At 51.8% G+C, this 18,287-nt stretch overlaps 1 protein-coding gene across 1 annotated transcript; it reads right to left on the reverse strand.

Annotated features, from left to right (window-relative positions):
• Window positions 1–8,512: 8,512 nt before the first annotated feature.
• On the reverse strand, window positions 8,513–16,648 carry atf7b (activating transcription factor 7b). The gene is made up of 11 exons (XM_056605489.1): window positions 16,030–16,648; window positions 15,067–15,128; window positions 14,781–14,877; window positions 14,377–14,504; window positions 13,853–13,978; window positions 13,113–13,276; window positions 10,726–10,822; window positions 10,491–10,610; window positions 9,194–9,382; window positions 8,783–8,888; window positions 8,513–8,626 (listed from the first exon to the last, which is right to left on the reverse strand). Exons 1-11 carry the CDS (start codon window positions 16,145–16,147, stop codon window positions 8,622–8,624), a joined length of 1,212 nt encoding a protein of 403 aa, XP_056461464.1. The 5' UTR covers window positions 16,148–16,648; the 3' UTR covers window positions 8,513–8,621.
• Window positions 16,649–18,287: the final 1,639 nt, after the last annotated feature.

Genomic DNA, 18,287 nt, shown 5'->3' on the forward strand with positions numbered 1-18,287 from the left:
GAGCACACACACACACACACACACACACACACACACACACACACACACACACACACACACACACACACACACACACACACACACACACACACACACACACGTAATGGACAGAAGGCTAGCGGGTGCAAGTGAGCACCACAAAGACATTGTTTCATCCGCTCAGAAGGCGAGGGAACAGTTGAACTGTTTGTCGGAGTGGTTCCCCCCCCCCCCCCCCCCCCCCCGCCCCAGTGAGAGACGGCTGGAGGAGAGACCGCGGCCCGACGACACACAACAACACGTCCGCACAAAAGCCTCTCTGTAACACATGTCGTTAAACGGAGTGAAACCCATCCATCACACACAGGCGTGTGCGTGTGAGCGCCGCATTGTTCGGCGAGGAGCTAACGGCCCGCCGCGCGTCCACCGGGAAACCCCAGCGCATTGTCCGCTGTAGGACTGGTGGTGACTCACCCAAGGAGCTCACAGGTGGAGCTCACAGGTGGAGCTCACAGGTGGAGCACACAGGTGGAGCTCACAGGTGGAGCTCACAGGTGGAGCTCACAGGTGGAGCTCACAGGTGGAGCCCACAGGTGGAGCTCACAGGTGGAGCCTGTAACCAAGGACTTTACGTGTGCGTCTCCTCCACCAGACACACAGTAACATGTGCAGTAGAGTCTAGCAGAGCTCATCATCCACACAACGTGACGAGGGAGGAGGCCGGTTCAAGGGGGGAGGCCGGTTCAAGGGTGGAGGCCGGTTCAAGGTTGGAGACCGGTTCAAGGGTGGAGGCCGGTTCAAGGGTGGAGGCTGCTTCAAGGGTGGAGGCCGGTTCAAGGGTGGAGGCTGGTTCAAGGGTGGAGGCCGGCTCATGTGGTGTCAGACTGGAGTGATGGGTTTGTATCCTACGATGTGTTCGTATCCCATCCCTCACACGGCTCTCAGATCTCTGAGAGCATTAACAGAGTTAATGTTTGAGGAGATGATCCATGTGACTGTAAGAGCGATCTGGCCTTCGTGCTGGGACCAGTGGTGGGACCGGGACTGGGACCAGTGGTACCATCACATACATTTCCTCCCTAATAGCTTTAGCAGATTAGCGTTCCTGCCAATGTGTGGCTGCGCTGAGCTACAGCATAGGGCCGCTGCTAATCCCATCAGTGTGTGTGTGTGTGTGTGTGTGTGTGTGTGTGTGTGTGTGTGTGTGTGTGTGTGTGTGTGTGTGTGTGTGCTAGACTAACGCAAACAGATTTGCTGCAGCTCCCATTGGTTCATCAGGGTGCTGGAGGCGGGACATCCACAGTGAGGTCATACTAACAAACTGCAAATGAACATTGATTTTTTACACGCGTCTTTGTGGAGGCGTGGCCTCAGGTCTGATGTCAGAGTCACACACAAAGGCTCTGGTCCAGGCTCCGCCCTGCAAAATGACAGACCTGTGATTGATGGGTCCAACAGGGAGGGGTCAACAGGATGGCAACAGGACGGGGCAGAGTCCTAACGCAGTGTTGTTGCTCACTCTCAGAGCTGATTGGTGCACAAGATGAGGGTAAAGGATCAACTCTAATCATTCCGAGTGCTGATTGGTGCAACCACGACTCCAAAGGATGCACCATTCCTGCTGAGGGCTGATTGGTGCACCACCGTCACGGAGAGCGCTGATTGGTGCGTGGGGGGTATTGCAGGCTGCAGCGCTGGGACTGCTGCAGGCCAGACGCTCTGCGCTCGGTCCATGATTCAGCAGCCGCCCAGTGACCCACTCTCTCTCCAGTCCTCCTCGCTGACATCCAATCAGTGAGCTCTGATGAAACAACACAACGGCAGCGAGGAGGGACAGGAAGTGGAACACTTGAAGCGTGTGTGTGTATGTATGTGTGTGTGTGTACTACTATAGAGTCCTAGCTTTACTCAATTATTAATTCCCTCTAAAAGATAAAACACACTGGCTGCCTGGATCGTTTAAGTGTGCGCATGCGTGCGTGCGTGCGTGCGTGCGTGCGCGAGTGAAACTCGGGGTGAAAGTGAGTTACATAACGCTCATGATTCATCTCCAAAACAAAGAGCGAAGGAACACATCTGTTATCACGGGGGCGCCCAGTCGATACCGCTAAGCCTCTCCCTAGGGGTGTCGGTGGATCTCCAGAGAACACAGACATGCGATATCGAACGTGTCACATTTAAAGACTAATGAGTGGACGCCGGGGCGCTTTCTGCGGTCGCTGGCGGGCTGTTCCCCCCGCCGAGGCGGGAGAGGGATTAGATGTCGATACTCTGGAGGGGAGGCGGGCCGTCGGGGGCCGCTCCGGTGTCAGTCCACGCTCGTCCTCATGGTGTGGAGACCGGGTCCGGCTGGGCCTTCTGCTCTACTCAACAGACTGGAGCCCGTCCAGCAAGCGTGTATTTACACACACACACACACACACACACACACACACACACACACACACACACACACACACACACAACAGGACCAATGCTCACACTCACACACACACACACACACACACACACACACACACACAAACACACACACACACTAGCCTCACAACGGTCCGCTGCTCACACACCCACACACACGAGCGCATGTTCACACACCATGCGCAGTCGGGGATGCGCTTCAACGCGAGGGACGGAAATAGCAGGCGGCGTAGAGCAACACAGCAGGAAACACCAATGGGGTGAGAGAGAGAGAGAGAGAGAGAGAGAGAGAGGAGAAGGAGGCTAAGGAGAGAGAGAGAGAGAGAGAGAGAGAGAGAGAGAGAGAGAGAGGAGAAGGAGGCTAAGGAGAGAGAGAGAGAGAGAGAGAGAGAGAGAGAGAGAGAGAGAGAGAGAGAGAGAGAGAGAGAGAGAGAGAGAGAGAGAGAGAGAGACCACTGGCCCATTGTGACTCACGGGCTAAATGAGCCAGGCATGTTGCCTCCCGATGCTGTGACCTAGATGAAGAGACACAGGCCGAGGTTGTAATCTCCCTTTCTCTCCCCCACTCTCTCTCTCCCCCACTCTCTCTCTCTCTCTCTCTCTCTCTCTCTCTCTCTCCCCCCCTCCCCTCTCACTCTCTCTTTACCAGGCTTAATCCCAGCATGTCATTCTACAGCAGCAGCCCAGACAAGTGGTGCTGGAGTCTCTCTGGACCTCCGGCCCCACAGGAGGTCTGTCCTAGAGCCAGCGAGGAGGAGGGGGGGGGGCACACAAAACCGTTGTAGACACGTCAGACACGTGCTATAGGCACGTACACGCACACACACACAGGAAGGAGGGCCCGGAGAGAGACGAGAGAGGTTGAGGATGTGGACTGAAGACACACGCCGTTCAGGGAACCACAAGAGACCGCCAGCGCCGCGCTACGTGAAGATAGGGGTGGTGTGTGTGTGTGTGTGTGTGTGTGTGTGTGTGTGTGTGTGTGTGTGTGTGTGTGTGTGTGTGTGTGTGTGTGTGTGAGTAAGCTGGTGGTCCCCCTTGGTGTGTGCAGCAGCCAAGGTGAGCAGATTAACCCCCACCAGGCCACTGCTATAAATTCCGTCCCAGCTCACAGACTGCGGTCCCTCAATGGGCCTCATTGTGCCTCCCAGCAGCAGAACCACCACCACCGCACTCACCAGTATGAACCCCCACACTCACCAGTGCCACCACACTCACCAGTACAATCACACTCACCAGTACGAACAACCACTCTCACCAGTACGGGTTTATATTCCATGCCAAAGGATTATTGCAGATGTCAAACTGATCTACAATGTATATGTTAACCAATTTTGGCAATGTGTGAATAAAACACCAAACTTGAAACATGAAAACTATGATACACCATGCTCACCAGGACCCAGGAGCACACCAGAAGCCGCAGCTCTTAGGGTGACTATGTGTGGGTTAGGGAGAGGGGGTGAGAGGGTGAGTGGGGGTGAGAAGGTGAAAGAGTGAGGGGGTGTGGGGGGGGGGGGGGGGAAGAGGCTGAGGGGGCGAACCTCATCATCAACCTCCAACAACTACGTCCTCATGCCTGGTCAGGAGCCACGACAGATCTCACTCTCTCTCTCCCCATCTCTCGTCATTCTAACGCCCCCCCCCCCCCCTGCTGACCCACACCATCCCAGCTCTGACCCCCACCATGGAAATATTACAGGGACGGACGCATATTTCCTGCTCTTGGTTGCTATGGGATCCCCCCCCCCCCCCCCCATCCCCCTGCATGTGTTCAACAATAGGAGGGATTGTGGCCGCGTAAAAGATATGCATGAGAAACATTAAGACTCATAAGGTCTGACACACACACACACACACACACACACACACACACACACACACACACACACACTGGCTTGGCTTGCGTCAGGGCTCCGCCGTAGTGCCGTTGAGCAGGGCAGGGCTGCCGGGACAAAGGGAGTGTCTGGCAGCGGTTCAGCGGCGTCCGTTGGAGCTCTGATCGCCGGACCGCTGGCTGGAGAACGGTCCCTTCGGGCGCCAGGGCGCTCGCTCACCGTTGATTCTCAACCGACGGCGCACCTTACAACCGACGCAGTCGGGGGGGGTTCAAGTAGGTTCAAGTGGACAGGACCGGTTGTACCTGGTTGCCATGGGTTACTGCGGTGTGACCTCGTGATCAGCGGTTACCTCAGTGTAATCAGGAATGATGTCGGCCAGCCTCACAGGAGGGGCAGTTGAGGAATGCTTCGGTATTGGATCCTGTGATACAGAATACACACTGTACCGTAGAGAGCAACAAAACCACATGAGAGACGGTTTATATTCTATATTATTGAGTGAGTGATGCAGTTGTTGATGCAGTACTTTCCTGGCATACTGAAGCGAGCCTATTCCCCAGTCAGAGTGGCTTTAGACGAGGTCATAAATATTACGAAGCATTACAGTCCTACTTTACCATTGTCCACATTAAAGGAATAGAATAGAATATAATGTAGTCAAACCGTGAGAGGCAACATCGGGTTTCAAAGTAAGTGAAGTGGGACAGTCCACAACACATTAGTGTTACATCCAGACCATGACAACAAACACGGTACATGTTATTACTGTGGTATCACAACACAACTCCAGATGAACTGCTGTCTCCCTCCCATCCACTCTGAGCTCCACAGAGTGGAACTCCAACCGAACGCACCTTCATCAGCTCGGCCTGATGGAAGGCTATTATTAACCAGAGGAACCCCTCTTCAAGTCTGCTGCTGGCCGGTGAGATACAGTCACTAGGCCTCGCCACCGAGCATCAGCCAACAGCTCATCTCCGTCATACATCCCATATCATACATCCCGTATATCTCTACAAAGTCTCTCAGCCTCTGGATTCACCTGCAGTCGAGTTGGCAAAAATCTGTTGAGACAGATGCTGTCTCTGGCCACGAATAGCAGAAAAGCAACATCAGCGCAGACTGGCTTGTTGATATTGTTGCAAGTGACATTCAGAGGTTACCCTTTACTGGGATGCTCATACGGAGCATGCCAGTGTGTGGACACACTGAGAAACTAACATAGAAACACAGAACATAGTGGAAAGAGAAGACGCTTTTCCCAGAGAATGAGCTCGACTACAGCAGGATGAGAACAGAAAGATCTTCTGCTGTTGTGGATGTGAACCGTGCAAGTGTTAGTCACCCACCCCGGGCTCTGGAACCGCACCAATCCGGCTGCACCGGGAGTCGGTTGGTGAGCAGACTGGCTCGCGTTATTTAATTCATTTTAAATGTATAATCAGACTAATAAAAGTCGCCTCGCTCTGGGTTCATCGGTGTGTTATCATGATGCCCAACTATCACTGAGGCTCGAGATTCGAGGCCTTCACCACAATGACAACATGACCGACATGCCTTCAGAGTGAAGCCAGGTCCAGCCGGACCGGGGACCGGGAGCCGTGATGACGGGACCGGACAACCGTGATGACTGGGTCCGGTTGACCGGTTATAACACTGTCCTGCACACCGAAACAGAGACACCGGGGCACGAATCCAAAGTCACTGATAACCAGAAGACTGGAGAACACCGTCCAGCAGAGACCGCTCACCAGGCTCGACTCGGTCCTGGGTTTCAGATCGATGTCTGAAGCGAACATCTCCGTGCACGGGGCTGCACAACATCTCACCCAGCGGGGCTCCATACGGAGCTCCGCCGGGGAGAACTCCACGGTGATAAGGCTAAGTGGATTTCGCCTTCAGATGCACAGCGTTCCTAAAACATACTTTAAAACCTTACCTTCGGAGAGCTCCAGGTCCAGCTCCGCCAAATGGTCCCTGACCTCCTTAGGCAGAGCCGACATATCCACTCCGTGGTCCGCCATCACGGGACGAGGCACCGGGCCGCGGTGTAGAGTTGATACTGAGTAACGGTGATGACACACGGTTTAAATTCCCCGATAGATATTAGAGATCAAGATGCGGAATGTAGTCCATCATCGCGTCTCCCTGACACCGCCATCACTGTGGGAGCGGATCCACTCGGAGGCTCGGTCACGTGACCGGTCCGACGGTGGGTTATGTTGATGGCGGAGTAAAGCGCCTCCCTGGCGGCCCCTGCTGGCCACTCGGTGTAATAAATCCTACCCGGCGCCCCTTTCTGGTCACTCAGTGTAATAACACTCAAATAAGAAGTCATTAAATATAGTGCTGCCTCACGAACAAAGCAGACTCATTCGGCTTTCCTTTTCTAACAACATTTATTTTTTTTACCAGACATATCATCCATTAATTCAGATTATATAAGAGTTAATTTTACCTAGTTTTAGGCCTTATTTGACTCCCTCCATGTGTCTATCTTCTAGTGCCAATCCCTCAGTGGAACACACAATAGACTACACACGTTTATGTGATAGGGGGAACAGAATCAGGGACTACAATCATAAGAAGGGACATCCATACCTCGAGTTGGAGAAAGCAACCTTTTAAAACCAGACCATGTAAAAAAACAACTTGACAATGTTAAAATAAGCATGATGCTAACAAGTACAGTTCAAGACTGAAACTCAAAAGGAAGCACCTTCAACGAATGAATGACAAAAGGCAGACAGTTAGAAAACGTGTGAGAGCACCATTGAACAGGACATCAAGCCCATTCTGTGCTCCAATTGCCAAATTAACTCAGGAATGACCATCTTCACATTGTTTTCCTTTGAGCCACTCCATCATTCAGAGAACCACACCACTGGGCTACACACGCTAGTTATACGCAAGAACATCGATACTCAATAGAAAAATATATTGCACTACTTTTTTCTTCAAAGGAAATGCCTGGGTCACTTGTTTTTTAATGTTATGTTCGTTGATTACCGTGTAAAGGTTATCAACCCACACCATCTCTGTTACGGACAGACTGGAGGCTTCACATCGAGGTCAAAGGCAATCCTGTCAATCAAAGCTTCCAACTGATGAGAGGCGGGGCCAAGCGTCAGTAACACACACATACACACACACGCACGCACGCACACACGCACAGTGGGTGATACTCTTCAACCTCGTCTTCGCCATGCAGTCCAACAGAAGTCCAGATGAACACGACCCCCTCGCTCCAGGGGGGGGGCGGTAAAATAAAATGTCAAACAAAAAACTCACAATGAAAGTAAAAATAACTGTACAAGAGGAGAGCGTGATGAAGGCCCTCCCGCTGACCTCGAATGGCTGAACACAGAGGGTCAAACACAGAGCGACGCAGAGCGCGGAGACAGAAGAGGTAGCGTGGGCGGACAGTGGGGCTAGCAGGCGGCGGGCGGGGGTGAGATCACCACCGCCGGCCTCCAGGGGGCGGGCGGGGGTGAGATCACCACCGCCCGCCCCTGCAGCCTCAGGACACCGCAGAACACAACCGGAGCTGCGAGGACAAGATGTCACAGCAAAAAACAAGCGCTAGCGAAGTGTGTGATCACGATGAGTGCGCGGGTTTGGTTTTAAAGTTGCGTTCAAAAGTGCAACAGAAATAAAATAACGTGCTTTTATTGGAGATTTTTCCCGTTCTAAAAAAAATCAACAACATTCCTGACTGCGGTTAAACTTAAAAAACGAAGGGGTGTTTCCACACGTCTACTGTACACAGCGCCGCCCTAGCGCTGGGAGCCGGTCGGGGGGGCCGGTCGGGGGGGGGGGGGGGGGGGCCGCCACGCTCCGGTCAGTGATTATCCTCGGCCTGGTGGTAGGAGGGGGGGGGGCAGAGCGTCTGAGTCCGTGGCCTGAGCCAGCGCATGAATCCTGCATCCTGCTGGTCACATGGTCCACGCTCACATCCTGGGGGGGGGGGCGACGGGGGGGGACGGGGGAGGGGGCCGGGGCAGGAGGGGGCGGGGGGGGGTGGGCGGGGAGCGACACCGGTGGGTCCGTGGCTCCCCCCCCCCCCTCTCCGCCGCCACCCCCCTCCCCACCGGTCGAGTGCATGCGGGGGCTACCTGCGCCGTCGCATCATCTGGAGGTGGGCTGCTGCTGCTGCTGCTGCGTCGTCATGACGTCCCCGGCCGGCTGACCCGCCCCCATGCCGGCCAGCACCGACATGGCCACGGCCTCGGCGGCGCGCACGCTCAGCCCGTTGATGGCGCCGGCCCCGCCCGAGGCCCCGGGGGGGGGCCCGTGCTGGATGACCGCCGCCGGGGAGCCCAGCGGCTCGGCCGACGGCTCCCGGGAACTCTCCTCCCCGCCTGCGGCTGAACGAGACAACAGTCACCCTTAGAGAGGTGAGGGGCCGCGGGGGGGGCCGTTAGACGGATGGGATGACAACGGACGACACACACAACCACGAGATGAACGGCGGGGTGTGATGCGTGGGGGGGGGGGGGGGGGCGGGCCGGAGGGGGGGGGGGGGGGGGGGGGGGGTTGGTTACCTAGGAAGGCGTTCTTCTTCTGCATGGCCGTGACGGGGCAGTCCTTGTGGGCCAGGAGGAGCTGCTTCAGCTGGGTCACCTCGTTCCTCAGCAGGGTCACCTCGTTCTGAGGGGGGGTGGGACACACACACACACACACACACACACACACACACACACACACACACACACACACACACACACACACACACACACACACACACACACACACACACACACACACACACACACACACACACAGTTAGAGAGAGACAGACAGGGGTAGAGAGACAGACAGACAGACAGACAGACAGACAGACAGACAGACAGACAGACAGACAGACAGACAGACAGACACACACACATGGGGAGGGACCCACTGGGGGGGGGGGGTGAGGATGGGGGAGGAGGAGGAGGGGGACGACGACTCACAGAGAGGGAGACATTCATGTTGGCGAGGTCGTCGGCCTTCTTCTCCAGGGAGCCCACCCACACCTTCCTCTTCTGCCGGCAGCGTGAGGCCGCCGCGCGGTTGCGCTCCAGGAAGCGCTGCCGCCGCTCATCGGGGTCCACGTCCGACGCCCGGCGCCGCCGCCCCCCCGTGGGCTGGGCGGGAGACACCTGGCGGGAAACACACGGGCGGACAGCGTGACCGGGGGGAGGGGGGGGGGGCGGAGCTACGTCACATGGGCTGCATTCCATTACCAACACGAGGCCCTCTACTTCACGTCTTCTTGATGAGGACACGACCCTGAGCCGGGGCGGAGTCCTGGTGTCACCATGACAACACCGGGGAGGTGATGACCCCCCAAACAGAGCTGAGCAGCCGGCTCGGGGGACCAGCGACGGCCTGGAGTCTCAACCATCAGCCTGCCCACTAGGGCTAGTCTCCCCAGGAGGTGTGTGCCGGGACGTGTGTGTGTGTGTGTGTGTGTGTGTGTGTACCTGGGGGGGCTGAGCAGGTACAGCAGGTGTGTGGGTACGACACTACGTGTGTGCGGACCTGTGCCTGAGCAGGCGACACCAGGCGTGTGCGTACCTGGGGCAGGCAACACCAGGTGTGTGTGCGTACCTGGGGCAGGTGACACCAGGTGTGTGTGTACCTGGGGCAGGCGACACCAGGTGTGTGTGTACCAGGGGCAGGCGACACCAGGTGTGTGGGTACGACACCAGGTGTGTGTGTGTACCTGGGGCAGGCGACACCAGGTGTGTGCGTACCTAGGGCAGGCGACACCAGGTGTGTGCGTACCTGGGGCAGGCGACACCAGGTGTGTGGGTACGACACCAGGTGTGTGTGTGTACCTGGGGCAGGCGACACCAGGTGTGTGCGTACCTGGGGCTGAGCAGCCGACAGTGCATCAGACTGCTGTATGGGCTGCTGGTTCTGCTCGGGTCTCTTAGGGACCGCGGACCCGCTGGCGCCCCCCCCGCTGGCGCCCCCCCCGCTGGCGCCCCCCCCGCTGGGGCCCCCCCTGGCAGAGCCGTTGTGTACTACCAGGCCCTGCTGGGTGAGGGCCGCCTTTATTTTTATTTTATTTAACCTTTATTTTTCCAGATAAAACATTAAGAACAGTTTCTTATTTACAATATTGATCTGGTCTTCAGACGCTACAGGGGGGCACACATGGAATATTGATCTGTCCTGGGGCCGGCGGGGGGGGTCATGTGACAGGCCCGTCGCCATAGAAACATAACACCCAGAGGCTGCGGCGTCAGAAGCTCTGCTCACCATCTTGGCGTCGGCGTGCATGCTGTACCCGGACGGGGAGGAGGAACCGCTGCTGGCCCCGCCCACCGGGGGGCCGGGGATCCCGGGAATGTTGGGCACGGCGTTCAGCGGCCGGGCCAGCTGTGGGTGGGGGGGGGGGGGGGGGGGGGGTCACACAGGGGGAGAAAGGTGAGGCGGGAACGAGAGAGGCGGAGCTACGAAGGGGCACGGTGTGAGGCGAAGGGTGGAGGCTCACCGATATGACGGAGGTCATCTGCACCGGGCTGGGCAGCAGGGGCAGCGTCTGGCCGTTAGGGAGGTGCATGACCAGCGGGTACGAGGCCGTCGGGGACCTGGGGAGGAACCGGGGGTCATCAAAATGGCCAATGGACTGCATATATATATATATATATATAGCGCTTTTGTTGTAACCAGCGGCCACTCAAAGCGCTTTATATTACCTGACATTCACCCATTCATGCACACATTCACACACCGACGGCGGGGTCAACCACGCACAGGAGACCTATTATGCTTTTCGACTTTTATGACCTATAGACGTTGTTATAATGATTGATAGTCATGTTTAACCTAGTCTCGCAAAGCCAGACCAAACTACAGCAAGTAGAATGGTCTGGAGCCACGCTACCTCGAGCCGTCTATCCGTGGGGAAACTGGGCGGGCCTGTTTTATTTCTTTAAACAAATCACAATCGTCTAGGGCGGGGCTAAGCCCGGGAAGCAGCAGCGGTGTCCATGCAAAATAGTGCCGGGGGGGAAATTATTTTGACGGAACTTCTTGACGTTCAGAGGCTGTCAGAAATGGCTCAATCCCAAACGCCACAAAAAACCATTAACGATGTATGTCGCCTATGTGGAGATAATTTTATAGATAAAAAGAACAAACATCGTTTGATTCTTTGTCACGATGATTTCAAGCCACCATACACTTTGGCCCACGGGACCTATAAAAACGAACAACGTTTTAACATTTATATGTGGTTCTTGTAGAACACTACTAAAGAAATACCGTAGGAGCTATTGTGAAGTGGAACGGATCGGTTCATTGGTTAAATCCATGTCAAACGCTCATGCCGCTGTCAGAGTGAAACGATGCGCCAAATCCACACCAACCGGCGATAGTCGTGACCGCAAACGCATCGTCCCCGGGGGAATCCTGCCAGACGGAGTCTGGGCTTTTCCAAGGTAATGTCAAAATAGGCTATGTTGTGGTCCTACCATTGTAATGAAATCAGATAGTCAGTAATCAGTAATTACATTATATTAAAATTAAACAAGATTGGATGTCTAGTTCCACAAACAATTTCGAAAACTTGGTAACGCCAGCAACCGGAAGGGGAGGAGTCGCGGCCAAATCGGCCGCTAAGCAATAGACGCTGTCCACTTCCGTTCAGCCAGACTATGTTTAACCATACACAAAAAACTATGTAGATTTTCGGGAAACTCTTCCTCTCATCTGGGCGCTTTTCAGCCTTCTCTGTCAACGCTCGGTTTCGTCCTTCTCCGCCCCCTCGCCCCCCTCCTGCCAACCCAACTCTGTTGTGATTGGTTACCTTCCTTGGAGCGCGCGTGCGGGCAGATTTGACCAGGCATATGGGGGTGTGGCAGGAGTGCCTCACCGTAGATGATTTCCCGGAAATGTGAACAAGTGAATCGCAAACGTTGTCCCGAGTGTTTAGCGCTCTGCTGCACAGCCACCCCAGACTGTCAGCAGGGAATACGGCGAAATGCATGTACGTTATTATTTGACACGTTAGTAGGGTTAAACATGAATATCAATCATTATAACAACGTTTATAGGTCATAAAAGTCGAAAAAGCATAATAGGTCCCCTTTAAGGAGACAGCCAGCTCGTCGGGAGCAGTTAGGGCAGTGGTTCCCAACCTTTTTTGGGCTGTGACCCCATTTTGACATCAAAAATTTCTGACGACCCCAGAGATTTTTTTATTTCTAGAATTATTTTTTTAATGTTTGTTATACTGTGAACAAATACAGAGTAGCCAGGATAAGTGCACGAATTGACAATTTTCCAAAGATGTCCGTTATATATGCAAGGAGGCACATTTTCTGCTGGTAACCTCTCGACAACCACCGTGCCTCTGTGTGAAATAGTACGTTTTCATATTCAGAGCCCCTGTCGGCGCACAGTGTTGCAAACAGACGTGCGCTCAGAGGATGTGGCTTGATGTAATTCACTATGGTTGCGACCTGGTGCAGTATGTCAGCGATAGGCGCAATTTAGTTATTTTTTTAGCTTCTTCCTCCCCGCACATCGTTTTCACCATTTCGATACTTTCATTTTCGAGAAAATGAAAGTAAAGGAGACAGTTATGTACGATTATTTGTAGTGTTTTATTTAGAAAACTTTATTTATTTTTTTTATCAATTACTAGACATCTAAGGTGACCCTATTTAAATTCCAGCGACCCCAAGGTTGAAAAACCCTGAGTTAGGGTGAGGCGTCATGCTCAGGGACACCCTGACGCTTGTAGGAGGAGCCGGGGATCGAACTAGCATCCTTGTGGTTACCAGCCAATCCGCTCTACCGTCTGAGCCACATGGCGCCAAGGAGACGCACCTCCACAGGAACATCGACAGGACCGAGGAGATGAGCGACACTCACCCCAGCTGTCTGTTGGAGGGCGGGGTCTGCGTGATGACCGACGTGGGGGAGGGGAGCGTGGGGTTCAGTGAGTCAAACCCCATGTGGAGGGGCAGCGAACCCGGGCGCACGATGGTAGGGGTGGGGGCAGAGATGGGGGCAGGCTTTGGGGGCTCCATCTCCTGCTGAACAAACACACACACACACACATAGGCTCCATCATCCGGACCTGAGACCCACAGTACAAACAGTCCTCCATCATGCGTGCATTGGGTAATAGTGATCTTTTTACCATGTGTATTTATTCGGTAATAGTGATCATTCTATCATGTGTGTATTGGGTAATAGTGATAATTCTATCCTGTGTGTATTGGGTAATAGTGATCATTCTATCCTGTGTGTATTGGGTAATAGTAGTCATTACATGCGTGTATTGGGTAATAGTGATCAAACTATTGTGTGTTTATTGGGTAATAGTGATCAATCTTTCGTGTGTTTATTGGGTAATGGTGATCAATCTACCGTGTGTGTATTGGGTAATAGTGATCCATCTATCCTGTGTTTATTGGGTAATAGTGATCTTTCTACCATGTGTGTGCATTGGGTAATAAAGATCATTCTATCGTGTGTGCATTGGGTAATAGTGATCTTTCTACCATGTGTGTGTATTGGGTAATAGTGATCATAGTGATCATTCTACCATGTGTGTGTATTGGGAAATAGTGATCATAGTTATCTCTCTATCCCGTGTTTCAGCTCACCGGGGGTTCCCGGCTGTCGTCTGACATGCTGGAGGTCGAGTCGGGGCTCCCTGGAGGGGACGAGTCCACCTGCAGCGGACCCTGGACTTCACCCTTGACCTCCGACGGTGTCTGCAGTGGGACATTCTGACAGAGGGAGGCGTCGCCATGGAGACCGTGTTAGTCAGCAAACCGCCGCAGGAGATAGGATGCTAACGCACGTCTACGAGTATAAACATCACACGGTGACCACAGGCATGTCGATGCTGTGATGACGAGTGGATCCCTTATCCATCACATGTCATCGGCCATCGAAGGAGATAACCTCCAACTACACACGACAGAAGGCGGAGCAAAAGGTGGAGCAGAAGGGGGAGCAGAAGGGGGAGCAAAAGGTGGAGCAGAAGGTGGAGCAGAAGGTGGAGCAGAAGGTGGAGCAGAAGGGGGAGCAGAAGGTGGAGCAGAAGGTGGAGCAGAAGGGGGAGCAGAAGGGGGAGCAGAAGGGGGAGCAGAAGGGGAAGCAGAAGGGGGAGCAGAAGCAGTACCGTGTTCTTGGTTCTGTGGTCATCGTCCTGTGCTTTACGAAACTCCTGCTCGAAGGAGTGGGCCAGCTCGTTGAACAGCCCCACCTCCTCGCAGTTCTTCAGGAATCGGGTGGGGGTTGGGGTCTGGTCTGAGGAGTCACATCTCGTCTTAACAACAACTCGTTTTCACATGATGCAACACTGACACATTGCTTGAACCTAATAAAAAGGATGTATACATCTGAATTGTATACTTAATTGTATACAAAGGGCATCCATGTTTTATTACAAAGACTAATAGATAGATAGATAGATAGATAGATAGATAGATAGATAGATAGATAGATAGATAGATAGATAGATAGATAGATTAAAAAAAAGTAAAGAGTGAGCAGACACAGTTGGTAAAATGGTAAATGCATTACCTGCGATGATGACCGAGTCCGTCCGTGCAGGACCGAACTTCAGAGTCATTTCATGTTTGTGTTTGTGGACCGATAGATGGTCTTCATTGGTGAACCGCTGCAGTCACAAGGAGAACGGGTTCACAGTGATCAACTCAACCACAGCAAAACCACAGTTTAGCTGCATTGTTTGAGGCTCTTTGAAACAATGTGGCTTATCTGAACTACATTAACACACATGCATGGGCCTTTTAAGAAACATACACAGACAGTATTAAATTATCAAATACAATGCGATCCACCCTACCTGCCCACAGCCAGGGGCAGTGCAAGCGAAAGGCCTGTCATCCCCCATCTCACACGGCAATCCTGCAAGGGAAGCAAACGACACACACACACCTATTAAAGGACATTACGCTCCGTTAGGCCGACCGCAGACGAAAGGCAGACAATAGCGTGATGCACGAGAACACAGGCTGGTCTGGCGCTATGAGGGGAGGAGCGGGAGGAGCGGGCTGAGAGGGGCTGCGTGGGAAGCTGAACATGCAGGGCTGTCCTTTCGCTTCAAGGAAACCGGAAACCATGGCGGTAGATGTGGTTCACATGACATGTAACCCGTTTATAGCCACCTTTACCCGCTCGCTGATGACACGGACCCGATATTACCTGGATCGACGTGTTGCCAACACAATAAACACAACAGGCGTATTGGTCCGACATGCATGAAGACCCGATAGCCGTGAAGGCCTGGAGGCAGGACCAGATGTTGAACTGGTCCTCCCCACGTAGCCCAGAGGACCGGGCAGATGTCTCCGGTTCCCCGGGACCTGCTCTCATCACATGTGAGGACTAGACCACTCCTGTCAGTGTGGACTGTGACTCGTCCATCTGCTGAACATGTCACACCTCGGGCCTTAGGTGGATCATCACATAATCCACTATGAGGACCGATGATGATGTGGTGTCGCCCTGCACTGACTCCCAGCACCACCCAGATCAGCCTGCGCCAGGCTCCCGGTCTCCTGGCTCATATCGAGCCGCACTGGAGATGTTGTGGAGGGAGAAGTGGAGGAATCAGCAGGCCTAAGGAGGAGTTAGCCCGCTAACGCTAACCTTCGGCTGCACACAAACAGGTCCGCAAGTGGCTTCTAAAGGCCGTTTCCGTCTCCGTACACCAGCTTGTTTTCCCCCGTGCTCTAATTTAGGTGAACACTTTGACGTCCGGATGCTGGATTAGACCCTAAATGACCCGAAAGGAGAGGGAACTTACCCGATTCCTCCCCTGACTCAGGACGCTGCGCTGCGGGCCGATGTTGACACTCACTCACACACAGTCCGGCAGGTATCGCGAGAAGTGCATCCGGCTGCCGAGATCTTACGTAACACATTGTAACGAAACTGTAATTTCTGTAATAAACAATATTGAGCAATACGTTTAATTAATGTTATTTATTGGCTTTGAAAGTAGTTTATTATAACGGACCAATCTTATGAAATAGGATCTAGGAATACATTGAAACCTTACATAATTCGTTAGGGATTTGGGTTTATCCAAATATTGTACACTAATTCTAGTCTTATATAATTTCACAAATCCTCTCTAGTATACAACATTTTTTACGATTTGTTTACTACCGACTCACGGAAAGCTTTGGTAAATACAGTTACAGCCTATTAATAATAGCCGTAAATAACTAATTTAAATAAATAAAATATAGCAGGATCAAGATCTTTGAAAAAATGAATCCAATGATGCTTTTAAAATGTCACACCATTTGCATTTACATTCAGAAGACGCCAATATCCAAAGTGACTCACAATCAGTGCATTTGTCAGAAATTTTCCATCCGTTTTCAAACAGAAAAATAAAGATCAAGCTGTTAAAAATATAATCTTTATTTTCATACACCAGGCTTAATGATACAACATTAACCACGCCTTGACTCCAATCCGGGTGTTTAATCACTGAGCATGATCCAAGTGGGTGGGATGGAAGCTGTATGGGCAAGCAACGTGTGATATCTACACAAGACAATGGTCACAAGCATGCACACACACACACCGACAATTAGATCCCCACAAACCTGTTGAAGGGCCTGGGATCAGCGGTCAAACACTAAGCCCAAGACGTTCTTAAAAGCAGCGGTGTTCAGTTTGGAATTAAACATGATCTTGTTACATCTATTTTCAAAGAAATTAAATAAAAAAGGCACAAATGTTAGTTTGGCCCAAGGATCAACGTAGACCAATGAACAGAACAAATATCACTTTTAAAGACATAAAATACAACATTCATAAAACAAGCGGAAATACAACCTGATGTTAACCACAAATCCCTCATAAGCACACGAATACACACTACGGTGAATTAAAGTTGCTTTATTACCACGTCCATCCTGATCCAGTTACGTCCTGCATCTCAGACACGTTAAGTCCACCAGAACCACATAAAAAAAATGATGCAACAAAGAACACTAAAATCAAGCGGTTTGAATAAAATGTCAGCAAACCTTTCATTTCTATGAATGAAATTGTTTTATGGAAATACAATCCCATGAAGTCCAATCGATTTAAAAGGTGAGTGCATTGAAGTTCACCCAACCACTAGCTGCCCATTTAGAAGCTTTGATGAGAATCAGAAATCAATTGACAATATCAATAGATGCTGCTACTCTATTATTTCACAACCCAGTATACGCCCTCTTTTCAAACATTTCGAGAAAACGCTAAAATTAAACTATTAACATCTTGTAAAATGCACATCACGCCTTAAAGAATGAACGTGCGAGGTTCATAATAAAATGATTAAAAACACTGCTGGTTAAAAGATAAAATGGGTGCATTTCATAGATTTCGATTTAAAAAAAACCCTACTTGCTACAACATTCAAAAGGAGTCAAAAGTAGCTTCCCCCAAAAGGACTAATTTATCTCAGGCTCAGGGTTTAACAGAACTTCATATGGTTGAGTGGCTCTGGTCAAAGCCAGGTCATGCATGTTCAGAAGGGATTTTGATTAAGAACAATACTTGTGAAGGGAGGAGCCTCAGATTTGATTGCTACCGCAACCCTACACGTGGTAATGCGTGTATCAGGCAGTACATCAACGATCATTTTCCTTGTGGAGCTCTTGAATGGATTACCCAAAAGATAATCACAAATCAAATTGCATACTACAAAGCCATCTGAGGTCATCGTCCTGGTTGTTCCAGTCAGATCAGATCAGTTTCTTGGAATAAAATACAATTTCAGCCACAAAATTGATCAAAAACCCTGAAACCAGATTCGGTCGGACAACAATTTCTATTCCCTTTAAATGCATTGATCACTTCCGATCAATTTTCCGTTCACAATAAGCGTGCGTGTATCATGTTTAAACGAAGTTAGCGCAATAATGGTGAGAAGTACTATGCAAGATTTGAGAGTTACACTTTGAGCGTCATTTGATAGAAATGTCAAAACCATCATCAGGTATTAGTGCTCTGTGAGTATTATAGCACCATAAACAGGTCTTGAACGCAACATTACTT

This window comes from Gadus chalcogrammus, chromosome 13 (genome assembly GCF_026213295.1).
Source record: "Gadus chalcogrammus isolate NIFS_2021 chromosome 13, NIFS_Gcha_1.0, whole genome shotgun sequence".
NCBI lineage: Eukaryota > Metazoa > Chordata > Actinopteri > Gadiformes > Gadidae > Gadus > Gadus chalcogrammus.